Source organism: Aythya ferina (assembly GCF_964211825.1).
Source record: "Aythya ferina genome assembly, chromosome: 28".
NCBI classification, from domain to species: domain Eukaryota; kingdom Metazoa; phylum Chordata; class Aves; order Anseriformes; family Anatidae; genus Aythya; species Aythya ferina.
Genome location: NC_140325.1, coordinates 2846218 through 2873857, shown reverse-complemented (window position 1 = coordinate 2873857; position 27640 = coordinate 2846218). Strand labels below are relative to the sequence as shown.

General features: G+C 45.3%; 2 protein-coding genes and 1 long non-coding RNA gene across 10 annotated transcripts in view; 2 read left to right on the top strand and 1 right to left on the bottom strand.

The window, feature by feature from the left end:
* Nucleotides 1-1158: 1158 nt before the first annotated feature.
* TMDD1 (transmembrane and death domain 1) lies at nucleotides 1159-1818 on the top strand (the record flags this gene model as incomplete). The annotated part of the gene is made up of 1 exon (XM_084499849.1): nucleotides 1159-1818. One exon carries the CDS (start codon nucleotides 1159-1161, stop codon nucleotides 1816-1818), a length of 660 nt encoding a protein of 219 aa, XP_084355975.1.
* A 1824-nt stretch (nucleotides 1819-3642) lies between these two features.
* LOC311424710 lies at nucleotides 3643-5751 on the top strand. The gene is made up of 2 exons (XR_014686168.1): nucleotides 3643-4687; nucleotides 5188-5751. It is a non-coding gene; the product is annotated as an uncharacterized lncRNA (long non-coding RNA).
* SCN8A (sodium voltage-gated channel alpha subunit 8) overlaps nucleotides 4868-27640 on the bottom strand; it is a 67406-nt gene continuing 44633 nt past the window's right edge. For all 8 annotated transcript variants that reach the window (XM_084500062.1, XM_084500064.1, XM_084500060.1 and 5 more), the window contains 13 exons: nucleotides 27089-27262; nucleotides 25805-26161; nucleotides 24587-25057; nucleotides 24062-24179; nucleotides 23222-23376; nucleotides 22157-22330; nucleotides 17718-17840; nucleotides 13794-14078; nucleotides 13318-13371; nucleotides 12243-12380; nucleotides 11455-11559; nucleotides 10414-10684; nucleotides 4868-9472 (listed from right to left, as the gene is read on the bottom strand). In XM_084500062.1, the coding sequence (XP_084356188.1) occupies nucleotides 8325-9472; nucleotides 10414-10684; nucleotides 11455-11559; nucleotides 12243-12380; nucleotides 13318-13371; nucleotides 13794-14078; nucleotides 17718-17840; nucleotides 22157-22330; nucleotides 23222-23376; nucleotides 24062-24179; nucleotides 24587-25057; nucleotides 25805-26161; nucleotides 27089-27262 (3573 nt within the window). In that variant the 3' untranslated portion in view covers nucleotides 4868-8324. The remainder of the gene's footprint in view (nucleotides 9473-10413; nucleotides 10685-11454; nucleotides 11560-12242; nucleotides 12381-13317; nucleotides 13372-13793; nucleotides 14079-17717; nucleotides 17841-22156; nucleotides 22331-23221; nucleotides 23377-24061; nucleotides 24180-24586; nucleotides 25058-25804; nucleotides 26162-27088; nucleotides 27263-27640) is intronic.

Here is a 27640-nt window from a genome sequence, read left to right as displayed (position 1 = left end):
GTGACAGCGGTAGCCCACAGCTGGATTTGGGTTTTTGTCTTGTTGGTTGGTTGCTTTTTTCCATGCAGAATTCGTTCAGTTTTGGTAGGACCACGGTGCTGGGTTGGGTGCCTGGACTCAGGCCACTCAGCTGGGTGGCTCCATATGAACCTGGCCAGGTGTGTGCCCCGTTTAGACAGAGGCTGAGCTTTTGGTGAGGTGAAAACTCCTGGAAATGCTCCCCAGCAGGGCACGAAGCAGCCGTCCCAACCTCACCATCACCCTCCAGACCTCTCCTTACTGAAGCTCCTGAAGGTCCTGGACCAAAATCTTGGAGAAATCCATTCTCCAGGGGCAATTCTTCTCTGATCTTTGCGATGGGATTGAAAACAGCCTCCACAATGTGTGGTTTGCCTCCGTGAGTCTGTGGTAGTCCTCGTCCAGTGGCTAAATCCATCTGAGGTGGCAAAGTCAGCTCCAGACCCATCCCTGCCATGCCTGAGCCCTGCAGCTTGAGGGTTGCAGGGTTGTGATGATGGAGTGAGCCAGGAGAGGGGATGCTGGAGGACAGAGCCCCCTAATGCCAGCCTACCAAGCCTCTGGTGAGGGCATCGGTCCTGCTCCTGGGTCCCTGCCTTGTGCATCACCCCATGCTGGGGCTGTTTGGGGAGAAACACACTTGTTCTGGGAAAAAGGAGCCTTATCACGACATGGGTTATCAAGTGTGAGTGCCTGGGGAGGCTGCTGTCGCCAGGGCTGCATTGCCACCTCGTGGTTACGGCTCCTCGGCTGCTCCCTGTGCAAAATCCCCTCGGTTGAACCCTGCTCTGCTTTCTGCTCCCTCGGACTGTGGGGTGGAGAGGGGAACGGGCCCCATTTCCAGCCCAGTGGGGTTTGCAGGGCTCTGCATCCACTCTCCTGGCAAGGAAATGGCAGCTTCTGCCCTTGTGTTTAGGAGTGGGGCTGAGGCTGGTGGAGGTGTCCTGGCTGAGCCACGGCCAAATCCTCTCTTGAAAAAGCAGTGACAAGTCGCTGGGGACAACAGGACCCCGGAACAACAAACTGATGCTCAGCCCTGGGAGGGACAAGGACAACGCCACCAGGGTGACAGGGGACACGTCCCTGGAATGTGTCAGCTTGTGAGGTCACCTGGGGGAGCCGTGTCTCTGGGACGTGACGATGTCAAGGGTACCCGCAGCACTCATCCTGCTCTCGCTGGTGGCAGGCAGCTGGTGCAAGGACACGGTGGCGGACAAGGTGGGACGGCACACCATGAGCCGCATCGCCGCGCTGCTGTCCCTGTCCGAGTGCCGCCAGCTCCAGGGACAGCTGCTGGGACCCCAGGAGGACCAGGGGGAGATGGAGCTCCTGGGGGGCAGCCACCGCCACCGCCCTGGCTGCTCGGAAGCCCTGCGGAGCTGGCTGGAGTCGGCGGGAGAGGGGATGTCCTGGGACCTGCTGGTCCGCAGCCTCCACCAAATCGGGCGCCCCGACATAGCCCGGGAGCTGGGGAAAAACCTGAACCAGGACAGGAGCCTGGAGCTACGCAGGAACGTGGAGGAGTACGGCCGCACCGTGCAGCACCTCACCTCCTCGCGGCTGCTGCTGCAGGGCGAGCAGCCCGTGGGGGCGCGGGGCAGGAGGGCCCTGGCTGGGGGCATGGGAGATTTGGGGGAGCTGCGCTTCGAGAGGCGGCCGCCCCCCCCATACACCCGCAGCCTCTTGGGCTGGGTCAGCTCCGTGGTCTCCGGCATCCTCGGGGGGTTCCTCGTCTCCGTCCTCGTCACCCTGGCTGCTGCCTACTCCTGTCGCTGGCTGCTGGGCTCAGGCACCACCTGAAGCAGGGACATCACCCGGACCAGAGCATCTCCCAGAAGGGGCTGGAGGGAAACCGAGCAGCAATAAAGCCTCGTGGAGAGGCCGAGAGCTGGAGGCCAACTCTGTGTGTTCTGTGTTCTCCTTGGCTTTAGGAAGCCCTGTAGGAATCCCCTCCAGATGAACTCCAGCAACATGATTCAGAGGATCAGGTTTGAGCTTGTCACCTGATTCAGTCCGTTTTGCCTTTCCAGGGGGCTGACAGCACTGGCTGTGGAGCATCCCCAAACACCCCGAGGTGGCTGCTTCTCCTGGCAGCCTCAGAGTCCCCCCTCCATGCTGCGGGGTTGCAGGTTGGTGATGCTTGGAGGCATCCTGGTGGCCACAGGTACCTGGGCAGGCAGCACTGCGATGCTCTGGATCCAGCACCCCCCTGTCCATTGGGCTGCAAAGCTTCTGGGTGCCCCCCAGCACCCAACCTGGGCAGAGGCAAAAGCTCTCTGCTGTGTTATTAGGCTAAACCAGGAGCTGGGATTAATTATTCGTGGGAGAGAGGTTAATTATAACACCAATGCCTTGATGCACTATGGTCATGGAGGTGTTTTGTGCTGCTTGGAGTCATCCTGAACACCCTTTGCTTTCCTGGAGCTGGGTTTTGGGATGAGTGTGCTCTAGGTGCTCAACCTGTGGCCAATGTGGGGGCTTTGGTTGCTTGTTGGGCTGTCTGCTACATTGGGGCTGGGCTTTTCGCTCCATTTCTTAGCCAAGGAACTGCTGTGCAGTAAATAAAAACCTTTTGCTTTGGTTCTGATTGCTGTCATTCGAGTTAAAAATCTTTATTTTGCATCAAGAAACAGATTGCATCAAACCAAGCAACGAGCAGTGGAATACAGTAACAGAGAAGAAAATAAAGGACAAATAACACCGACTCATCTTTTTTTTTTTTTTTTCTTTTAAATGAAATTTTATCTCCTGCCCTTTAGAGAGTGCTGTTCCCTGAAGCAGCAGCGCGGTCGGTTCCTGGCACAGGGCTGCTCCTCTCGGGGCTGCTCCTTACAGTAAGCGAAGGTCAGAGCCCAGCGGCCGCCCCGCTCGCGCTGTTACCGGACCTGGGGGAGCTGTGGGAGAGGCGGCTTTGCCATCTGCCACGCTGCAGCACATAGGCCACAGGAACCGGGGCGTTTGAGGGGGCATGGGGAGGTAGGGAGCAGAGATTTGAGGATGCTGCATCCCTGACAGCCTCACCGCAGTGAAGGACGAGGGTGTTTACTCTGCAGGGATGGCTTTGTGAAAGCCCAAGGTGCTGTTGCTTAGGGGTTACAGATCTGCCCCTAGTGCCGTCTGTTTGCAGGGGTAGGCTGATGTCCAGAAGCAAGCACACAGCATTTATGGCAGGATGCTTCCCCCAATGCATTTTAGCACTTGGCCTCCCTGAACACTAAAAGCCCGTTGAGCAAACAGCCAGCCTTGAACCCAAAAAGCTCAGCTCCATGTACATCCCTGTATCGCTCTGGTACCACGTCCCTGGTCAGAACTAGGTCACGTTATCGCTGTTGTCCTTTGTATGCTTTTTGGGATAACTCAGCCCCATCCCTGTGAGCAGGAAGAAGACTTTGCACCTCCTGGTTTCCAGAGCTGCCCAAGCACCGAGGCAAGTTCGTGTGGTGCTTTTGGGGCACAGGACAGGCATTTACCGTGCTCAGCTACATCGTGAAGGTAACAGAATGATAGGGCATCCAAGAGAGAGAATGAAACCAAGCTGGACACAGCTTTTTATTGCAAATTCCAAAGTAAAAAGATGTACAATACAAAGGAACGCAAAGTCCAGACATTGAACTCCCAGCCCGCTGCATTTCCCTGTGCTCATTCCTACCTCCCCCGACTGGTCCCGTCCTCCTCCTTTCTTCCCATAAAGCAGAGAATAAAACCTGGGGGTGCTGGGGGAGCAAGGTTGCCATGGGGGCCTTGGACCAACCCCTGAGCAAAGCAAGCAGCGGGGTCTCACCCCAGCAGGGGGAAGCTGCCTCAGCTGGAGCATTGCTGGCCAAGAAGGGTTTTTGTAGCAGCATTTTTATGGGCCAAGCTGGTGCTGTGCACACCGTGGTGCCCGTGCTAGCTGCATGTCCCAAATCGTTACACTCAGTTGCTAATTAAGCCTCACAACACCCCTGTGAGGTAGGTAATGAGATGCCCATTTTACAGATGGGTAAAAGTGGGAGCAGAAGGCAGGGGTCCTGCTTCCCGTACTAAGAGGAGATGATGTTTCTCTTGCTGGAAACCATGCCCTTTGTGCGCATAATTACAGTATGCAGCCACCTGGCAAAGGGGAAGTGATTTTTGTTTCTTTTTAATTTGTTTTGAAAATGGTTGTGTTGCTGTCCATGTCGAGGCGCAGTGCCTGGCCCTAAAAGTCACGTTTAGTGAATTAATTTGGACCTAGCAGAAGAAATAATTTCAAGGCGCTACCTTGGCCATTTGACGAGCAACAACTCAATTCAGATCCTGGCCCCCAGCGAGGTGAGGCACGGAGCTCAGACACGACTCAGCCCTTTGGTTCCACAGAAGATGTGTGAGGAGCTGGAGCTGATGCTGGGCTGATGGGGTCGATGCCCGAAGGGATGAGGGGCACCATGCCCATGGCCAGGAGCCCTGTGGCCACCAAGCCACCGGTCCCCAGGGATGCCCTGAGCATGGCACAAGACTGGGAGCAAGGGCGAGCCAGGCACTGGCAGGAGCTGAGACACCAACCTCCCCCCAGCAGCCTCCTACTCTGGGCTCTCTTGCACGCTTTCAACCAAAAAGCAACCAAAAAAAGAAGTATGGAGGGGAAGGAGAGTGCAACCAGGCAAATAACTGGGACACCGAGACAACCTTACCTTGTACAGTGAAAAGGGTAACGTTTATTTTATTGTCTTTTGGCTTATAGTAACGTAATTCTTAATCATGTTGGGTAAGAACATTATGAGCCACCATGCAATTTCTAATACACTAATCTTCACTATTGATCTTGTACAGCTTTAACTTTTTTTTTTTTTTTTTTGCGGCGGAAAATTAAATAAGTCAAACTCGGGTGTGGCCTCTAACATCATGGTTTTATTAATTTTTTGTTGTCGTTCAACATTGGCTTCTATATTTTAAAAAAAGGTGAACAGGAGAAGTGAATAAAGCAGCTTTAATTGGTATTTCCTTTTTTTGCCCTTCCCCTCTGCTCTTTTCAGAACACGGTAAGAAACTAACCAAAAAGGGGAATTTGATAAATGGGGGGAGGGAAGAGAGCTACTTGTTGTAGTCTTGACTTCTTGGCTATGCCCCTTTTATTGCCAACACCACCCTCACTTTATGCCCACAACCCTGAATCTGGAATATAAACTCTGTGTATGCCTTTGAATTCAGACTTGTGTATGACACCGACGTCCTTAATGCTTTTGGACCCAAGTTCCCCTCTGTCCTTGGCTTCACCCAGTGAAGACGCACCGAAATGCAGATCCGGTATCTTCAGCACCTGTGCTGATGGCGCTGCCTGCCCCGAGCAGCAAACCGAGATGAAGAACAAAGCAAAAACCCTGCAAAACTTTTCTCTGAGCAGAAGGACTTGCCTCCAGCCAAAGAACAGGTGAAGACACTGTTTGTTCCTCTCCCTTTTTAAGCCATACCGATTAACGACACCACCGGCCTCTCGCGTTTAATACAGATCTAACGTTTAAAAAAATAAATATATATACAGAGTCTGAAGGGATTTTTCTGAAAGTAATTGAGCAGCTTAATGAAAGTGCCAGCATGAACGCTAAATGTACCAAGCTTCACCTACGAGTCAATAGCCCAGCTTAAGAACAATTATGAAGTTTAGCCAAATCTTGCATAGAAGTGGTCAACTTATTGCACATTGGAACCCAAAAATGCCTACTCCTGATGTTGCAAAGATCACTTGCAATAAAGCCTTTTGATTGTTTGTTTAAATCTATTTATTATTTTTTTTTGGAGGGTAGGGTTTTGTTTTCTTCTTTGGGGGACATTTACTGGCTATCTAAAGTCTAAGGACAACAGAAAGATATTAAAAAAATAAAAATAAACATGGACAATGGCATAAGCCAGAAGCCATTCTATTATTTTTGTAGTTCTTTGTATTTACAAAAAGGCATGCTGATAAAATAAAATGATATATTACAGTATTTATAATATTCTCTTAAAAAGTTCAACCACACTTTTCAGCTATTTTTTTTTTTTCTTGTGCTGTTTACAATGGAGCCTGTACATATGTATGTTTTTTCTCTGTTATTATACATCATATCCTAGGAGCGACTGGGGCAAGAGCTGACAGGATAGAAAAGGTTCCTTGCTGTGTGCCTGGGCGCAGCAGAGCTGCTCCCGGCACGGCGATGGCTGGCCTGCGTGCGGCGAGCGGCTGACTTGGCACGGCTGTCTGCTGCGTGGCTTCCTGCGCTGCGAGCGACTCCTGGAAAAACGTCATGGGGTGGGGGGGGTGAGCTTACGCCAACCAGGATTCCTCCTGCCATCGACAGGTTCTGGTGCCTTTTTTTTTCCGCTAGGATGGGCGCCCTTGGTTTTGGTCCACGGTCCAACACCGCGCTCGCGTGCGGCGCAGCCCGCGAGATGCCCGGCTGGGGTCGGCAGCGGCGCCGACCCCGGCGTCTCCTTTGGGCTGCGGCGCTGCCAACCTTACCCTGTGGGGAGACCCGTGCTGGCCCTGAAGAAAAAACAGCGCCCAGAGCACTGGCTGAGAGCTGGCTTAGTCAGGAGGACACCGCGAAACGTGCCGGGGGACGGCGGAGAGGCTGGGATCGCTAGGAAAACAGAAATGTTTGACCTTCTCTTCTGTGGCGCTATTTACTGCTGCAGCGAGAAGACTAGGCAAGAGGTAGCTCTGATTCCTACCCACCCTGCAGGGCCTTTTTAGTTGCCAGTCCGTGAAAGCGTAAGAGATGGGAAGGAGGCGAAGGCACCTGACGCCCGGCTCGCCCCCCCTGGCACCCCCGGGCTGGTGCTGGTCCCACCGCCCACGGGCACGCAATGCCTTTTGCTTCCATCAAAAAAAAGCAAACCACAACTCATGGCTACAGAAGCATAAAAAAAACCACAAACCCAAACCCGTGCAGTGCTGCAAAAGCCAACGGAGGAGTGGAGGAAGGGGTCGGGGCTGCTGAAAGCTGCCTGGAGCGGGGATCCCAAGGGCCGTGGGCCAGCTGAGTGCGGTGAGCTCCCTGCAAGCTCCCCACATCTCTACCCATGGAGATGCCATGCTACGGTCTTTAGCACTTATCTCCACAGGGGAAGGAAAAAAAAAAAAAGTGTCTACGCTGCAGGATGGAGGCTGACTAATAATTAATATTATGCTAAATATCGCAGGATACAAATTAACTTACTGGCTGGTATTTAAGCCCTAGATTTTGGTTTTACAGTGACAGAGTATAACGAGCCATTCTCAGGTTTTAACATCTCCCCTTGGATGAGGTCCAGAGCAGCATTTAGTTTTGTTATATTTCAGTGTGCAAAAGACGGCTGTATGGGAAAAAAAAGACACGCTGTTAAACATACACACACACAAGTATTTCATCTGCTTGTTTCATTTTTTTTTTTTTTCTACTGGCAGGTCTATGAAAGATTGCTAAGAACGGGTAAGTACCGGTGAAGGGCATGATTATTGTTAAAGTTTATCTCCAAATACAGTGTACGGTAGTCAGTGGAGTGCCTCGAATTTATGGCTTAACACACTGCTGTGGACAGATTACTGAGTGTCTTGTGGCTTAATGATTCCTCATGCATGGTTCCTGGTCACGGCATGCCATCATGCAAATCGTTTCTATGCATTGAACGAGCACTTTTAGTTTTGGGGAAATCAGCCTGCGCTGGTTGCAGGCTGAAGGTACCCGATTACCCCATCTCCCAAACCAAGTAAAGCCCATGTAGAAAGTAGAATGCAGATAATAAATATCAAATAAACTATGACAATTAATTAAATGGCATGGGCTAAATGGGTGGTTAGTTTCTTTTTTTGTTGTTTTGCTTATTTTCACTTTTTTTTTTTGATTTTGCTGCTTAGCTAAATGCAAATCTAATTTTGCATGAACAAACCCTTTAACATCGTGACTTCTGGGTTTTCTTTCAATAATAATCAACAAAATGGGAAAATAAAATCCATTTTTGGCTGCTTTGGAAAATATATGAATCCCAGCAGCGGGTTTTGTTTCTGTGTGTGTGTGTTTTATTTTGCTTGTTTGTCCTAAGTTGCATTGACTGATGTGGAACATGCAGTATCCACCTGCCCAAACAATAGAAAATCCATTTTTTTTCCTTTTTTGTTTTTAAATGTTTGTTTACAAGGGTCCTTTAAACAGGTGGTAGGTCACTGCTTTAGATGCAACGCTGTCACATAGTAAGCAGACTATGTTTGGTATAAGATCTTCAGGTAAGTGTCTCCACAGCTGTTCTGTATTGATATATTTCATGAAGTTTGTAAACAATCTTTTTCACTTGCAAATATTTTTAAATTTGTACAATTCTATTATTTTGTCTCAACACTTGGATTCCCTGACATCTTTTTGTCTTTTTGCCTTTTCTCGTCTTCCTTCCTCTGCCCGTTGTTGTTTCTCCTTCTCAGGTTTAGTCACACTGTCATATGACGGGAGAGATGCTGTGGATGGGGTGCCTTCTTTTTTCTCCCTGTTTGTTCCTCCGTTTTCCAGTTTTGTGGGGACAGGCCTTCGGCTAACAAACCCCCGTCTGGCTAAACGAGCCCTGTAAGCCCTCTGCATAACCACTGCTGAGACTTCTTCCTGCTTACGCCGCAGCGTAGTTGTGATGGGCTCATAAGACACTTTGGAAGGGTTGGATGCCACAAATCTTTCCTCCATCTGTTGTCTCAGTATATCCAGCTCTCCACTGTCCCCCAGGACACGTTTGGTGAAGGCAAACAGGATGTCTAAACAGTGGATCCTGTCTCCACTTACCATAGGCAGGTCCATGGCAATGAGTTCAATGGTGTTGGGTTTGGGGACCCGGAGAGGATGTTCCAAAGCATCAGCAAAGTCCGCGAGCTTGCTGTACTCTATGAACTGCGTGGCATCGGGATCGAACTTCTCCCAAATCTCGTAGAAAGTTTCAAAGTCATCCTCACTCAGCGGATCCGCACTCTCCTCTGTCGCCACGCTGAAGTTCTCCAGGATGATGGCAATGTACATGTTGACCACGATCAGGAAGGAGATGATGATGTAACTCACAAAGAAAAAAATCCCCACTGAAGGGTTCCCACAATCCCCCTTAAAACCACTCCCGGGATGCTCCTTGTCTAGATCGCAGTCTGGAGGCCGGTTTAGGATGGGCAGCAGCAGGCCATCCCAGCCAGCCGATGTGGTGATCTGGAACAAGCAGATCATGCTGTTGCCAAAGGTCTCGAAGTTGAACATATCATCTATGCCAGCCTCATGCTTGACGTAGGCAAAGTTTGACATGCCGAAGATGGAGAAGATGAACATGACCAAGAACAGCAAGAGGCCGATGTTGAACAAGGCAGGCAAAGACATCATTAAGGCAAAAAGCAAGGTGCGGATTCCTTTGGCTCCTTTGATCAAACGCAGGATACGTCCAATACGAGCCAGTCGGATGACTCGGAAGAGCGTGGGTGATACAAAATACTTCTCAATGATTTCAGCCAGGAACATTCCTAAAGAAGAAGGAAAGGGACAAGAGTGACAATGCAGTGACGTGCAGTCTGCTTCCTCTTCTGAACCTAGGCAGGGGACTGGGAACACTAAACACATTGATTTTCAGAAGGGCTCTGTGTTTATGAGGCCTCACTTTCAGGCATCTGAGTCTTGGCTAGCTGCTCAGGCTCCCCAGACAGCTCCCCTGCCTGGAGAGTAGGAGAGGTACAGCTACAGAGTGATTAATTCCACCTGTGTAAGGATGGATGAGCTGTTTCTTAAGAGGTGTCTGGCTGCTTAACTCTGCCATGGGATTCTAGACAACACATTCAGGTTATGGGCTCTGTTTTGAAAATGCTTAAACACACATAAGACTAATGTTATTTCGAGCAGCAGCCAAATTTTGATTTAAGTTTTACACTGCAGGACAGCCTCTGAGTTCCAATTTTGTTTTGTCAGTATGCCTGGGCACAGCTGCGTCCAGCCAGGTCTTTAAGCAACCCTGTAGTATTTGTGAGGTTTCCTGTGTTTTACAGATTAGCTACTAAAAACAAAAACCTGTTGGAGGAAACTGGTTGATTCAACATTCAACTGAACTGAAAACAAGAGTGCAAATCACATGCTGATGTAGGAAGCACTGCAATGCTATTTTCAGTGGTTAGTAAGCATTATAACATTCCAACGAGGTGAGTAAAATTTCTGTTTTTAAAGACAAGGAGAGTAATTGTCAAGTGTTTTACTCCATACAACTGGAAATGAATGCCAGAATAGAGGGAGAAAGGTGCATGAGTCAGGACTTTAAGCTGCCAAACTCTGCCACCATCTCTTCACATGGCTAAAAAGAGAAGCCAGCAATCCTGGTACCTATACATCCTCTTCAATGACAAAAATGTGCCTTACTGTGCACACACCAGGAAAAACAGCCTAACACTCACAGCCTTCTAAGTTGCATTGCACTTACCCACAATGGACAGAATCACAACCACGAAGTCAAAAATGTTCCACCCGATGGTGAAATAATAGTGCCGCAAGGCGAACATCTTCAGCACACACTCACAGGTGAAGAAGATGACAAACACCAGGTTGATCCAGTAAAGGATGTCCTCCATCTGCTTGCTTTGTGTGTCTGTCTCCACCATCATGGTCACCATGTTGAGGCAGATGAGCATCATGATGACTATATCAAAAGCTTGCTGAGTTACAAAGTCAAAGACAGCTCCCTGAATACGGTTCTGTGCAAATGGGGAGAGACAATGATCCAAACAGGTTTGAACACAAAATCTAGTGTTAAGACAGCAAGTTGTTTTCCTTTTGGTAACAACGTGCATCAGGACATAGTTTTTCAGAATCCTTTAAGGCTTTCAAGGCATCCTCTAGCCTCAAATCAATTTGTTTACGGGAAAGGTAGGGAAAATGCTACTATTTATATCAAAAATGGACTACCACAACCCTACTACCAGCGCATATCTCACTCTTTGTTGGGAGCAAAGGCAGAGTGATGCAATTTCATTGACAGCTGGAGAGAGCAGCCAGGTCCCCCTTGCAGTGGTGGCTCTGACTGCAGGGTACATGAACTCACATCACTTATTTTGCATCCTGGCAGTAGTCAGGAAGAAGAGCAGGATGACTTATCCATAGCATTACCTACGAGACTCACCACAAAGCCTTTCACAAGGCAGGGAAACGTGCTTAGATCTCAATCAATGTAACCCACATGGCTGGCTGACTGTCCAGGACCCTACTCACTAACGCCAGGCAGCCACCCCCTCTCTATGCATAGCCTCTCAGCCACAGCATTTTCAGATTGTTTTGTTGATTCAAGTGAGCCAACTGATTAACACCAACCACAGCTGTAGCATTTTAACCTTTCTCAGATCATACCTGGATTATAATGACAAGAACATGGTGATGTGCACTCCAGCCTGAGTTAGAACAAAGGCTGCTTTTGGAGCTGAAACTCCTTTGAAAGTCTATTCTGCAGTTCCCTTTATAACATACTCACCAGAGGTCGGGGAATAGGCTTTTGAGGTTTCTTTGAGCCCAGTTTTTTCATGGCATTATAGTACTTCTTTTGTTCTTCTGTCATGAAAATATCTTGACCTCCAAAGTAAAGGGGCAAAGGAAAACTGGTTACAATCAGCTCATGCACCAGAAAGGGAAGGAATAACATGCTAACTAAGTCATGAGGATACCTGCCATATGGGAAGTTGGTGGCAGCTATTTTAGACAGAAATAACTTATACTAATACCCAAGATCTACTGATTTTCTTTTGAAGAAAACGGAATATTTTTTCCTATGAATAACCCACTTTATTGCGCTATATCCTTCCCCATCCTCTCTATCTCATTTGTGATAAAGAGGTAGCAGAGGTGTTGTTTTTTTTTTTTCTAAAATGGAGGCCATTTAGCAGGTATTCCATACACACAAATCCTTAGCTTGACTTCCAAAGAAGAAAAGCACTATTAGAGAGAGTAAAAACAACAGTGGCAAGGAGGATATCTTACCTCCAGTCTATATATTTCAGTCAAGGAAAAACAAATAAGGAATTAACAAACAAACAAACAGAAATGCATGCGGATTTATTCTAGGGAAAAGTTCCAATCTAGCTAGAGTTTTACATAAAGCTTTGGGTCACTTTGTACTCTCTGAGCCTGTTCTTCTAGTCCCAGTGGGGCTTGTGCCAGGAGCTCAAGGTCCTGGGCCTTAATATGCAGAAAAACCCCACCAGCTTGAATTATCAACATTCCTCAAATGGGTCTCAGCTCCCCTGCTAATAAGCAAATACTTATCTTTTTCTTTTGTTGATTGAAGTTGTCAATGATGACACCAATGAACAAGTTCAGGGTGAAAAAGGAGCCAAAGATGATGAAGATAACAAAATATATGTACATGTAAATGTTGTCCTCGTACTTGGGTTGCTCTTCTTGCTGCAAGGGAGAAGAGAAATAAATGACACTGCAAAGACATCACACAAATATAGTCAAAAATGAGCTCTTGTTTCTTTAGAAGTTTCCTTTTTGTCTAAAGACAGCTTTCTTGTAACTTTCTACACCTTCTTAACTGTAATTCTGTGCTCAGGGGAGGTCCCCATCCTTCTCCCCAGCACTCTACCTCCCACCTGTCTCAGAAGCACAGCTCAGCATCAGCCAGGATGAGGTCAGTGCTCCTGTATGAGGCATACACAGTATACAGTAATTTGTAAATCACAAGGGAAATGATCACTTTAATGACAAGCACTGTCAAAGTGAAGGCATCGTTCTTTCTTTTGAAGAGGGGAATATAAATCCATCAGTTTACCAAAAAGGGAAAAACATTTTTACGCTGTCTTAACGTTGTCATGCTGTTTGCTTCCAGCCTTGCACCCAGTGTAGGACAAGAAAAATCCATTCAGAAATATTTTCTTACAAGACCAAGGAAAGAGAATAAAAAGAAGAAAAAAGGAAGTATTTGCATGGTTCCAGCATGTAAGAACAAGAAAAGTGCCTGAAGAAAGAGCTCCAAAAAAGAGAATATCAAAAATTCAGTCACTTGGGTACTTGTTGATGAAGTGATGAAGGTTCATTGAGGATCTCCTGGCTAATTCCCCCCATAATATATTCTGATGACAAAATATATATTGTATTCATTTTTTCAGTGTATTTCTAGTCCACCAGGAGTTTCCCTGCCTCTAAAGCAACCAGGGGACAGCCCTTTTGGGGATTTGCTTGAGCATCTTTTATCTCACCACAGTTACAGCAGCAAATGAAAAGTCACAACTTGAAATACGTTACATAAGCATAGTTCTACAATTTTTACTGTTCACTTTTAGCAAAATAGCAGTGTGAACTACAGGAAGGCGAGCTTGTGAGTGGTCATGCACTTTACCTTTCTGGAATCTACTGCTGCATACATGATGTCCATCCAGCCCTTGAAAGTGGCCTAGCAAAGAAAACACACATTCGTTTAGAAATCACCTGAAATAAAGATGAACAAGCCTGCTTTGTGCCAGCTATGTCAGGGATTCCCTGGCCCTTGTCACCTCCCTTTATAAGTAACTTTAATATTACTTAAATATTTACCTTTTAATTTAACCTAAATGTGCAGGTTTACTGTCAGCTCATGGATGATTTGGTTTGCTCTTTTAAAGAGTGGAGCTGGGGCCACCTGCTGAGCTGGGAGCCCCACATCAGCAAAGGGATGAAAGCTAAAATGGTGTTTTTTCTTCCAGAACCAAACCTGGGTGGATTTATTTAGTGGGATGCTGTATTTCATGGAGAGAGGGAAGCAGTCCAAATGCAGAGAGTACATCAGAAAAATCTTGGGTTTCCCACTACTGGGGAGGCAGTGAAGGCAAAACTTACAACTTGCAGGAGAGCCAGGTATCCTGCCCCGACGTTGTCGAAGTTAATTTTCACATTCTTCCATCGAATCTCAGTGGAGTTGGGCGGCATCAGGGCTTCGCAGTCTGTCTTGTTGTTAACAATATCTATTTCAAAGCGCTCCTCGGATGTTTCATTAAAGCAGTAATGATATTTCCCGGCAAACAGGTTAACCCCCATAATGCTGAAAATCAGCCAGAAGATAAGGCAGACCAACAACACATTCATAATGGAAGGGATAGCGCCAACCAAGGCATTGACAACCACCTGTGTTGGAAGGGGTGGGAAAAAGTTTCAGTACAAAACACAAGGCAGGAGACAGCAAGCATTAATACAGCTCTTTTTGGGGAGGGGAATAGGAGGTAAGGCCACTGACAGATCTGTGGCATTTACTCCACGCAGAAGTTGGCAGTGAACTTATTCCAAGCAGTAAAAAATTCAGCTTAAAAGCCACCTACTGAAGCTCTGTTTTTAAAATAAAACAGGCCAGCTTATTAGATTTGCTGGGTTTGGTTTTGGATTTGTCACTTCTTTCGGTAAACAACGATTATTTTAAATCATTTTAGTTGCCAAAAGGGAGAGGGGGGCATTACTGAGTGAGGCTCAAAACTCTCTTCTCGGTCTCAAATAGGCTCCTAACTACAATTTTCTCAGAGCCAAGCCTGAGGATGCTTTTGCTCACGGATTTGATGGGTCTTAGCAGCCAGTGGCCCTTACGGCCATTCCCCACTTTCAAACAAGGCTGTTATCACTTCGGCACCTGCCTCCTGCTCCCACCAAGGTCACCAGCAAACTGCGAGAGGCTGACTTCGATGGGAACGGGACCAAGCCCCGAATTGCTTTGTTAGGACTAAGCAGTGAGTTGCTGTAAACATCAAGATCATATTGGTGACTAAGCAAGGCCAATCATGTTGTCTCAGGCAGACAGCTGAGCATGCAGCTATGCAGGCTCAAGAAGACAGAAAAGCCATGTTCCTTCCTCCAAACTGCAGCAAACACGGCAGGGAGTGGGAATGGATTTGGTCAGAGCTTGTGTCTTCCACCATCTCCTAATTTTAGTGCCCACGGTTTGGGAGCACCATGTCCCTAAGCATCCCTGGCCAACACATGACAAAATTTAAGCTACCAGACTTTTAATAGAGTTAGGTCAGCAGGATATTAAATCTTTGATGATGGTCTCCTAATTTAGATTCCTTTAATAGATGAACGGCAGCTAAACTGTTTTTACCCCTGCACCTCAGCTTTGAAAAGACTTCTCGACACGGTGCGATCCAGGAGCCCTCAGACAGCAGCACCTGAGCCACTGCTGGCCCTGCCACTTCTCCTGGCCACGGCCAGGCGTCCCCTCTCCTTGTACAAGATCTGTTTGCTGGATGCAGTTGCCACACACGTGCTAAGCTCTGCAGCAAGCGCCCATCCTCCATCCTAGTAAGCATGAAGGAAAACTGAAAGAAAACAGTGATCTAGACAATGAGCAGCACTGCAATTAGTAAATGACATCCTGAACTCATCGCTGTGTCCACAGGGAGTTCTGAAGGCAAAGATTTGAGGCAGGCCCTGCAGACAGGCTCTGTACATAACAACGCCTTTGCTTACATTCCTCCTTCACCCAAGTAGGATGCTTCGCTGCTGCACACTGACACAACAGCAGCACGCCTTTTTGTTCTAAAATCCTTCAGCTATCGGCATGCTGGTCTATTCCAGCTCGTCACAACAAGCAAAAAAAGTGTTATAGCCTCTTGAAATATGGTCACTTACAGGATGTTAAATTTATACAGCATTTAAAAAAGATTCGAGCGAAGGAACATGGCTTTTGTGTGCAGACTGTACATTGGCAATTGACAAAAATGCATGCATGTTTCATAGCATTACTGTCAAACTTCCTGAATAATTTAAGAGCAGAGCAAGCTCTTTAAAATGCAGATTACTATGGAGTAGAGAAAAGCAAAGAACTACATTTTCTGTTTCCTTTGCAAAGGCATTTCAAATCTCTATTCTCTGGCTTAGAAGAATTGTTCTGGTTGTACAGGGCAGTAACACTTGTCTTCAAGTCAAAATAAAGGAAAAATAATTGGGTTTAGGTAACTAACAGGGTCACTGGTTAGCAGTCATAATTCTGGATCAATTTTGCTGTCGTGAAAATCCCCCGCTTTAAGCATAAGAATTTCCTGACTGTGTATTATAAATCACAGCTGCTCTCCAGCATGGCTTTCAAATAGCTTTTCATACCTACACGCTTAGTGCTGGGTCTTTTCTTTTAGGATCACACTAGCCTTTTTCCTGACACTCACACAAACTACTGTGTAGCAATACACTAGCAAAAACGACCACGTGCTTTAGTGGCACCGAAATTAATTAGAGCTGCACTGATAATCTGCTAGGGGCAAAACAATTCCACCTCGAGAAAATTGGTCCGGGTGCACACTCAGCCTGCTGCCCCAGCATTATTGGTCTGGTGCCCGACAGGGCGACAAAGCTGGGGTTGAGGAGGGGACAAGGAGCAGCACACAGCCAGCAAGAGCTCTAGCTTCGTGCCGATGGAAGAATTGTCGTCCTTTGGTACCCTATTACATAATAAAGTTTAGCATTAAGCTAACAGAGCCTGACACAAAATAAAGAATCACGTATCAGGGAAGCAACAATCCTCTTTGGACTTATTATTATATCGTTTGCTTCTATCACTTCCTACAGAATCTGAGAATTCCTGATTAGTTTGTGGCCTATTTCATGCTGCACTTTGCACTCAATTACATTACAGCAAATCCAAAGGAAATCAGAATGATCCAGGGGGAATCACTCCAGTCAAACCCTGCAGTAAAACTGCAAATGCAATTTCTTTTTTATATGTAATATAATCTTATCTCTTGTAATATCTCTAGTTGTGAGCTAACTGGGATTTAGCAAAGACCTAAATTATTGTTCTAAGAACAAGTGGGAAACCAATTCATATGACATACCCTTTACTTACAGTATAACATACAATTTTTTTTTTTTAAATTTTTTTTTGCATATTCTTAGGAGACTATTTCAATCCCAAATGGAAAAAAAAAAAACAAAACACCCAAATACTGAATATTAGTGGCAAAGTAACAAGACACTGAAATAATTTCAAATCCCCAAGACAGTGGTGCTGTCTAAGAATTTGAGGAAAGCTTGTTAAGTTCAATGCTTTGCTTGTGCTTCGTTGCTAGTGTCACAGTGACAGGACAGGGGACCGTAAAAGCATGGTAAAGGGGAGGGAGTGGAAAGGAAAAGCTTCACTACCAGACAAGGCTTCCAGTCACCACCAGACTGGACCGAGAACAACAAGGTGCAACAAGAGGAATTAAACCAAAGCCTTTTTTTTTTTTTTTTCCTCAAACAGCTGAGCTCTCCACCGGTCCCTTCCTGAAGGCCTGGGTTATCCAAGAAAGGAAGCAGCCTTTTACCCCCGTGCAGGCAGATTGGATTTTTTTTAAACCCCCTCAGAGATTCTTTCGATCGAATTCCAGCAGCGGCCAGCACCGAGAGGGGGGTGGAGACCCTGAGGTGGTTCAAATTCTGCTTTTTTGCACCTGGTGATTCTCCCTAGATAGAAGAGTTACAGCTGAGAAGCCCCCTCGGATGCTAGAGGTCAAAGCCAGGCTAAATGAGAACAGCCAAGTGTTAACATATTCTACAAATGGCATGTGGCTTGGGCCGGTAATTAATGTAATGAGGCAGCTGGATGCATCTCCCCTTTCTTAAGAGGGGAGTGTGCAGCAGTGGGCAGGGTGAGGGGACATCGACGGTAAAGGTGATCGAGTCAGCAGCTGCATCATGGTTCTGTTGGGAATTTGTCTTTCCACCAGTTTGATCAGTTCTAGCATGCTTAAAAAAAACCGCTCCACGGGCATGCAGAAGGATCAGCTGCTAATGGCATCTTACCCTCATCCCCTCAAATCGGGACAACGCTCTTAAAGGCCTCAAAGCTCTTAGTGTCCTAAGGGACTTTATGGCACCTAGTTCCGAGTAGCCCAGGGCATTAGCTACAAGGCTGACTAAAGAGACCTACACAGAAAATAGAAAAAAAGAAAAAGAAAGAAAGAAAGAAAGGAAAAAAAAAAAAGAAAAAGAAGAAAAAAAAAAAAAGAAAAAAAAAAAAAAGGTTCCAGACTGTTAGAACAAATCCCCTAGCACTGATTGCCCAGCCCCGGCTGCCAGCCTGGGCGGCCCCCATAGATAAATACCGAAGACATGACACCAGCTGCCTACTTCACTTGACTGAAACGACCTGGAAGGAAATAATGCGGTTGAGAAAGGCATAAGAAAAGAACATAGGGGAAAGATAAGTGAAAGAGAGGCAGAGACACACAGACGGAGAAGGGGGCTGTCGGAAGGAAGAGCCCAAACGGATGACAAAAACCTTACCCTCGCCCTTTACTGTCTGCAGGATCCCAGCGGCTCCCATTAAATTAAGCCAGACAAATTTTAAAGGTACCTATGAGAAAGAATACAGATAAATACACACACTGCACCACCTGCGCTCAACTTGTACAGCAAGCCACCTTGCTCGTGCTGAGCGGCAGCGTTTCCTCCACGGCAATGGCCTTCGGGGACAGGACGCGTGCCTGAGAGTCTGCTTCGGTCAGAACACCTCTGGAAAGCACCAACACTGAGCCCAGAGTGTGGGGTCAGCCTCTGGGGCAGCTGAGCCCAGCTCGTCTTGCCTTAAAACCCAAGAGCAGGGTGTGGGTTTTCTGCTTGTACCAGAGCAGCCGCCTGCTTGAAGCTGCAGGGACATTTGTGAGCATCTTTGAGGGATGGTTAGGTGAGATAAGCACATCTTACCGATAGGCAAACTACAGCAATTAGTGGTTGCTCAGGCTCAAACACCAAAATTATGACAAAGCTGGGGCCAGGTTTCTTTATACCAGTTTTCAGTGCCGTAACCACAAAGACAACCTGTTTTCTTTAGCAGCCTGGAATCAGTTTTAGGCTTGACGCTTGCAAATTACCAAATATCCTTAGCCCACTGGGACCATGGGCAGCCCAGAGCCCTGCAGGATTAACCAAAAGCTTGAAAGCACAGGGCCATCTACTTTTTGAACTGGCACGTGCATTTAGGGCAGTAGTCCAATTGCCACGCGAGCCAATGGAAAATTCTTTGGATTAGATGACACAAGACTTGGCCATATGTAAATAGTATCTACAGACACCATTTCACCAGCATCCCACTATCTTCCATTTTTGGATAGAATCACGTTACAGACACAGATAAGAACAGATATGTCAACCTTGTTTTAAAGGAAAAAAAAAAAAAGACATCGATATACAGTAACAAATAATGGAAAAACATGAGACCTCCTACAACAGATGTGGGCTTTTTGTTTTGTTTAAATCTTAATTCCCAGAATAGGACACTTCCTATTTATCTTTCCTTAAAAAAAAAATAAAATACTAACATGAAATTAATTACAGGGATGATCTTTATAAAAGCACATATATTCCGGGAAAATTTCAGGACCAGATTTCAAATGGATAAATATGCAGAGGAATTTCTGTTCTCTGTTCTGGACTTCCTTCCTCAGTTGTGACAATATCCTTTTCCCGTGATATAAAAGGGACAAAACCAGGGACTCAGATGTAAAGCTACATTTGCACAGTCTGGTCTAAAGAACCATCTTTGGGTATTATGGGTAGCAAAAGACTCTTACCCTCTGTGGGCCAAGCACATATTTCCTCATCCACCATCAGAACATGCTCTCTACCCATTACAGCTTTCCAAGAACGGCTAACGCTGCCCAGGCAGCAGCATAGGAACATGTTTTCAGTCTCTTTGGGAGAGGGGTGTTTGGAAGAATTAAAAAACTTGCTTGTGGTTGCAGGACACAGATATCACCTTATTTAACTGCTTGTGCATGTGCTTAATGCTTTTTTTCTGTCTTCAGATTTGCACCAAAATAAGTGCACAAAATGAAAGCCACAATATATGGCAACATGGCTCTTTGTTTTTTTCCATGCGGTTTCCTTTTTTTTTTTTTTGGATTTTGAAGTTACACTGATGAAAAAAAAAAAAAAAAAAACATGCCAGGGGCATAGTGAAAAAAACACAAAGGTTTACAACAAAGCCCTTGTGAAACAAACCAAGCCTGCCAGGGAAGAGACAAAGGGCACTGCAACACTGGTACGCCCCTGGTGCCCTAAAGTTTACCTATTTCAAAGATGAGATTTGAAAGAATGGACTCTGTTTGAAACACTGGGGTTGCACAGAACTTTGAGGACATGCAAATTAGGCTGGAAACAAGCAGAACAGAAAGTCTTACAAGGAATCACCTGCAGGACAGACTAACGGTGAGACCTCGGTCTCAGGCAGGGCTGCACAAGCAGCAGCAGCAATTGGCAGAAGCTCAAACCTGGCCCACGAAGCAAAAGTTTTGGTCAGCTTTGAGGAGGACAGTTACGTACAGGCATAACATCTATAGGATTTTGGTGGAATCCTGAAACCTATCAGGATTCAGTTCCCAAATTTTGAAATACTCGTGGCATTTGGAGGTGCAGGCTACGAGTTCCATATACACAGCGTGCATATGGAACTGCAGCATTTTATTCCCTAAATGTAATACAAGGCACAGGCTTCACTGAATCCTCACTTTTAGAGCTTCTTCCCTTTAGGATAATGCCTCGTTCCTGAGTCTGAACCTAACAAAACGGCAGGAAAATGTCTAAAGGCTGTTTCAGCTTTCATTGGGTCTTTTCAGTATTATTCTCTCGGGACACTCCAACAGAAGACACAGCAGGCACCGATGTCAGACAAAAGGAATCCCAGATTGACTGAAAAGCAGAAGCCTTCATTATTACCCAGAAAAAGACTTTGTCTTCATAAATACACCCAGCAAGCTTTGGGAATCAGAGGAGGAGAGTTATTTGACAATGCTATCAAACCTGAAAAATAACATTCAAGAGCGTTGTTATGATGCAAAGGCTTATTCTCTGTTAGTTACGGCTGCCATCATGTGACTTCACTCAACCCCCATCTACATCACATTAGAAAACTTGAAAAAAAAATGTTCAACAGTTACAGGATACTATGCAGAGATGAGACTTTGTTGAGTAATATTCAGCCTCGGTTCATTATTTTAACATCAACTTATTCTACAGCTTTTGCATCTCTGGTTCTCATTTCAGATTTTTCTGCAGACAAAATTGTGCAACTTTCCCATCTATGATACCAAGAGAGCAATTTCTCCTACAGTACTGTAAATTCAGGTTCCTCACATTTATCACTGGTGCTGCGCTTGTTCATTGCCTGTCTTTCTATTACCTGAGCAGGTATTTTAGAAGACAAGGAAACTTTTGTTGCTTAGCTGCTGGTCTTCTTTTTAATACAGTACCCCAAAGAATTTCATTTTCTGAAACACTCTCCTCAAAGAGATACAGAGGAATAGGTGGTAGCTAGCATTAGTTTTCATGTCAGCATTTGTACTTCATCTTAAGGCAGTGAAAGAGATATTTTCAGAAAAGAAGAGTTACTTCTTCAAGATGTGTGTTAGCAGGAAAGGTGTTAAGGGGATCAGAGAGGACTTTTTAAAGAAATATATACATATATATATATATAAAGTCAGTTTTCCACAGGAAATGTAGACATCTTGAGTCACTTCTGCCCCTGAATTCCAAGGATAGTTCCTCCACCTACTCAGAAATATTTCCAGAGTGATAATGTCGCTGAACAGCAACTTGGCATAAGTGAATCATATTCAAAATGTTCCTTTTCTCCCAACAAGAGGCTTGGAAATTTTTTAGTTTTTTTTTTCTTTATACTTTATCTTGGGGCACTCACTAGGATGCTGCTTCACAACTGGATATGACGACCTGTTTTAATCCAAGCACTTGGGATCCTAAAATTCCCCCCACCTTCTCCAAATCCTTAGGACTTCAGTTCCTATTTGCAAGACTTTGCCTCGGCATCCTCCCTTTCTTAACAATGCAAGCAAAGGACTAGAGAAAGGAGGTGTCACCTAGGAATACCATGTCTGCACCATTTCTTCCACTGCTAGCACCTGTCAGGAGCTCAACATGCCAGCAGACCTCTTAAAAACAGTTTCACAAGAGCAAAAAAGCCAAGGGCTGGAAAACCCAGGTGTATTTCTGCAGGCTCACTAGAACCTGCAGAGCAGAAATCCACAGTTGCATAGGAAATGCCAGCAAAACTCAAAGGGCTCAAAGGTGTTATCCTCCATTGTGCTTTGGAAACCTACAGATATCTGGGTTTGAATCCTCATCAAATACATGATTCAGTTAGGACATTTCTCAGGAGAAAACATTACCCCAGCATTCTCCTAGCTAACATATTTTCCAAATAGAAATAATGGGGAGAGGATACATACAGCCACAATGAGGAAATCCAGCCAGCACCAGGCATTAGTGAAGAACTTGACGAATCCATAGGCGCACCATTTCAGCAACATCTCCAGGATGAAAATGTAAGTGAAGACCTTGTCTGCATACTCCAGGATGGTCCGGATGGTTTTCCTCTGTTCTATGTAAATATCCTCAAAAGCCTGGGAAATAACCAGGTACCCCTGTCATTACATCAGAGTTGTTCCACAGTTCAACGTGGTAAGCCAGAAGGTTATTCAAACAATACTGAGAGGAGCAGGGGAATTACATTTCTTACACAGTGCAATTTATCTGTTATAGTAGTTGCACCACCAAAAAAAAAAAAAAAAGAAAAAAAACGGAAAAAAATCCTCTCCTGAATAAATAACCCTACAAAGCTAGGTTTACACAAGAACATATCTGCCTTTTAGGGATCTGAGTAAAATCCTTTATCTCTAAGTGCTCAGCACCCAGTATGACTCCAGTAACATACAGACAGGTTTTTATCTGCTACTTGGCACTCAGTAGATCCAAACTGGCTAAGTTCCTTGGAAATCACACTGTTAGTAATTATGAAAAATATGCACGTAAAAAATGCCCGGCTATTGCTGTGGGATACTAATTGTTGTGGACTTCTGTCCACTTGTGGATAATGCATGCTGTGGTTGTTTGCTGTATAACCCACTGTGTGAAAATGGACAAACACACAGTGATTATTTGCATCTGTGTAACATCAGGAACTCAAGAAGCTCTGCAAAGACAAGAAAGTGAAGAAAGGGAAGCGTAATTATCCCTGTTTGGTAGAGCGGACATGAGACAGATAAAAGTTGATTGTCCAAAATCATCACATTTCTAGTCAAACTACCATCAGAAATTTTCAGGATTTTTGTCTACATTCTTAAATTAAACAATACAAACTCATCAAGAAGGGCTTCTGTACAGTACACAACAGAGCTGTGTTGTTTTCCAAGTAAGAATCATCACAGCTTTCTTTTTCACCAAATTTCCTATACAGTTTTCCCAAGTACATGTTTAACACCATTGGGCTACAAGTATTTCTGTATTTTACTTACCAGAGCACCACTGCTCAGTAGGATCATAAAGATGATGAAAGTCTCAAACCAGTTATGTTCCACAATCAGAAAACACGTCTTCCTCAAGGTCCACCAAGACTTTCCCAGCCCTTCCTCAATATTGACCTGACAACATTTACAGCGCTGCATGCAACCTGGAATGGGCAAAGAAATATGAGCCCCAGGTTTTGTCAGGTAACAGATGAGAAAATGGAAGAATGAAAAATTGTCAGTGCCAAGAAGAGATTTAGATGCCAATAATATTAAGCGGGTTGAGTTTCAGTTTAAATGCTGTATATTACTGAGGTTTTACGATTACTTTCACCACTTCTGTATCTGGGCACCTGAATTAACATGGATTTGGGAACAGATTAAGCTAGTTATATTTGGTGAGGTATCCATGCACTTGACAGGACAGGAATGGAGAACTTGCTGATAAAATAACCTTGAACCATTTAAAATATGCTTGCCATGGGAATACTTGTAATGGATCAGTTGCTGAAAGACATTGAGGCCAGTGACAGAAGGGGGGGAAGGGAAGAAAAAAAAAAGAAGCAGATTTCTCTACTTCTAAGTACTTAAGGCATTAACTGTACAAAAAAATCAACCTTTCCTACTGGTAGGTCATCTAGATCCCTGCAATGGCAACTACATTTCCAAGGCCTTCACCTTGCAAATTCTTCTAGATCAGTTTACCTGTGATGCAGAGTCCAAGAAGACTCTCAAAACAGGCTAAAAATGCCCAGCCCCAGTCCAGACTCACACCTAACCTTAAGGTAAGCATCCAGTAGACACAGGGCCCAGTAACAGCTCACAGGCTTCTCTCTACACTCAACTTACCTTCTGTGAAACATGCATCTGGGTCCAGGTACTCCTCTGGGGCCTCCACAGGGACTTCTTCCACCTCAGGTTTTATATCAATGGTGCTACCTTCAGAGGAGCTGGTATCATCCAGTTTCTTGAAAACAAAATAAAGACCATTCCAACCTCTAGTTATTTCCCACCAAATATCAAACCTCTTGATGACTCAGCAATTCATTCATCATATTTACTATAAAGAAGGTTGTTTCCTCACTTCACCTCATAAAGATCCTTAGCCAGCTCGCATCTCATGTTAACAGGACAGACAGACAGCTTACTCATTTGGTCCCTTTAATCTTATATCTAAATTTACTAGGTAAATGTAGAAGTATGTGTGGCTCTCCATAAAGCAGCTAGCACAAGTAGCTTCTGCCTTGGATGCAAAGACAATATCATAACATAAACAGAAGTTTTATGCTGGAATTATCCAGTTCTCCCTCCCGAGATGCTGCCAGGTGTTCACAGGTGAAATGACTAGAATGCATTATTAACATTACATCCTACCTCTTTGCTGCCATCTGGATCTGTATCACTGCTGAAATCTTCTGTGTTGAGATTTTCAAAATCTGATTCTCCTACAGCAATAGGTACCCGGACAGTGAGATTGGGGTTATTGATGAAGGACATGTGATCTTCATCTATTATGTACTTCTCCACGCTGCTTCCAATTCCACTTGTCGTGCCATTGCCATTCTTCTGATAATCAATGTCTCTGTTGATATCAGCCCCTGTGTGGTTAGCAATGCAGTTCACCTTCTTGTCATACAATTCATCCAAGGGTTTGACCTCATCTCCCCCTCTCTGCTTGAAATGAGTGTGCATGAATTCACGCACTTTCGCCTTGGTCCAGGCAATGCCCTTCTTGATGCGAATGACAGAAATCTGCAGGTTGTTCATCTCCCCATCATCATCTGTGGCTGCCAGGTTGTCTGCGCTGAAGGAGCTCAGTAGCAAGGCCAAGAATAGGTTCAGCACCTGAAGGAGAAGAGGTCACACTTGGCAGAGCTCTGACTGTGCTGACACACAAGGGTAACATTTCCAAAGCTGAGCCCGACTATCTGGCCACCTGCGTCCTGCTAATGTCAACAGGGGCTGCAGAGCTAAGCCTCCAAACACCACCCTGAAAACTGCTCTGGTGTCCAACAGACCCACTGAGGTATCTAGGACTTGAGGAACACAACGCTGCTTGTAAGATATGCAACTGTTCACGCTACCTCATAAAATACAAGGAAACATCATGATCTAGTCTAACCTCCCACACAACAAGCCGTGCAGTTTCACCAGTCGATTCTTGCACGCAACTATACCGCATGATTGAACCAGTGGGCAGATTTTAGAAGAATCTTCCAACCGTATTTTGACACTTCAGGCCTTCCCCTGCATACCAAATTACTTCCTCTCCTGGAATCTGAAAAGCCAGGTTTTACTTTGAAGCATCTTTTAACTCCCCCAGGCACCTTGTGGATCTGTCACCTCTGACTGAGGGTTTTGTACCTCCAGCTTCTATTGTAAAGTGTTTGGATGCTTTTTGTGGGCAACAAGCTAAGGCCAAGCGAAACACAGCCTTAATATTGTACTACCAAAGTCAACAGGACTGTTCATATGTCAAAGGCCATGAAGGACCCCAACAGAGCTGGAAGAGATACCCTAGTCCTGTGGTCTCTCCATGTTTTACCCCACCCGGAGGAAAACAATAAAAACCATCAGTAACCATTTACTGACCACTAAATTTCCGATGACCATGACCATCATGAAGACAATCAAGCACATGGCCTGTCCTGCCACCTCCATACAATCCCACATGGTCTCAATCCATTCCCCACACAACACACGGAAGACAATAAGGAAGGAGTGGAAGAAATCGTGCATGTGCCAGCGGGGTAGCTCACACTCCGGATTGATCTTGCAGACACACTCCTTGTAGCTTTTGCCGAAGAGCTGCATGCCCACCACCGCAAAGATGAACACGATGATGGCTAGCACCAAGGTCAGGTTCCCCAAAGCACCCACCGAGTTACCGATGATTTTTATCAGCATATTCAGAGTGGGCCAAGACTTGGCCAGTTTGAAGACTCTCAGCTACAAAAGCAAACAAAGAGACAAATGACACTTCATTTAATTTCACCTTTTAAAAAAAAGAGGAAAAAAAGAGGGAAATCAGGCAGGACTTTCTAAACTGGAGGCATCACATATTTTATGAAACCATAAGTGCTTCTGCTACTGAGGTCACTGGCAGTAGGGAATGCTTAACTTCTCTTTCAACTCAGCCTTCTTTATTTGTACTTAGTTGTTCTCCTACCCACCTATCTCCCTTTACAAAGGAAAAGTATGGAGCTTCTCAGTTTCAAACTTTGCAATGTTAAGGAAGACTTATTTGAAGGGTATGTGTCACTTTTTTTTTTCCTGAATGTTTCTCATCTTTCTCTGGAAAAAAAGCACTTGTTTTCCTGGCATATCCAGAACACAAAATCAAAGCTTAATATCCAGAGAATCTAATTTGGAGATGGACTTGCTGAAGCTGGATATAAATTGGAGCTTCTGAGTACTGAGCTCTTCGGAAAACCTGACCTCAGCTGCGGGATCTCTGTGCCCAAAAACCCAACCTTGAGGTTTTCAGAATTTAATTTTCAAAAGCTTAACTGCTGCCAGGACAAGATAAAGCACATGAAGGCTGTAGGTATTCAGCACTTTTATTACACCGTAACCTAGAACCTAGCAAATGTGACTTGGTAAATTACCTCAAGGAACCACAGGAAATAAAAAAGGTGTGTTCTGATGAAGTCCTTCAACATCACCTACCAAGTGAACCTTCTCTGCATATACACACTGAGCTGTTGCTCAGATCTCATAAAATATAAACAGCAGTTATGAAGTAAGAAGAGACCACAAAAATGATACCACTCCATCCCTGTCCTCCCAAAGAACAGAGGAAAAGGGATGGAGGGGGTGCCTTTACTTTAGTAGCTGCAAGATCGGAACTTTTGAAAAGGACTGGAATATGAATACCAATCGGAAAGATCGCAGCACGGAAAGTCCTTCCACGTTTGCTAGACCCAGTTCCATTAAACTGAGGGAGACAATAAATCCATCAAAGATGTTCCAGCCTTCTTGGAAATAATAGTAGGGATCCATGGCGATAAGCTTCAGGAACATTTCTGCTGTGAAAATTCCAGTGAAAACCTGGAGTGTTGCAGAGAGAGACAAAAGAACAAGCAAAGAATTGCTTTTGTTCATTTTCTGATCTTCAGTGTAACTATCAAACAATGCAATTCGTCACACCAGTTCAAACACGCAGTCTATACGATGTCATGTGCTTGCCCACAATAGTCTTTTCTCTCCTGAGGCAGCTTCACTGGCACGAATCTCACTGACCTACTCAGGCATACCAGCAATTAACAGGCAATTTTTTAGGTAGTAATAAGTTTTGACCAGAAAGTTGCACCCTTAGCCAGCACCTCTGAGTCACCACAGACTGCAGCGAGCACAAGCTCATGCCTCAGTGTCCCCTAGGAGCCTGTAATAGCAGCTCCTTCAGTCTAATTCTACCTTAACAAGTAG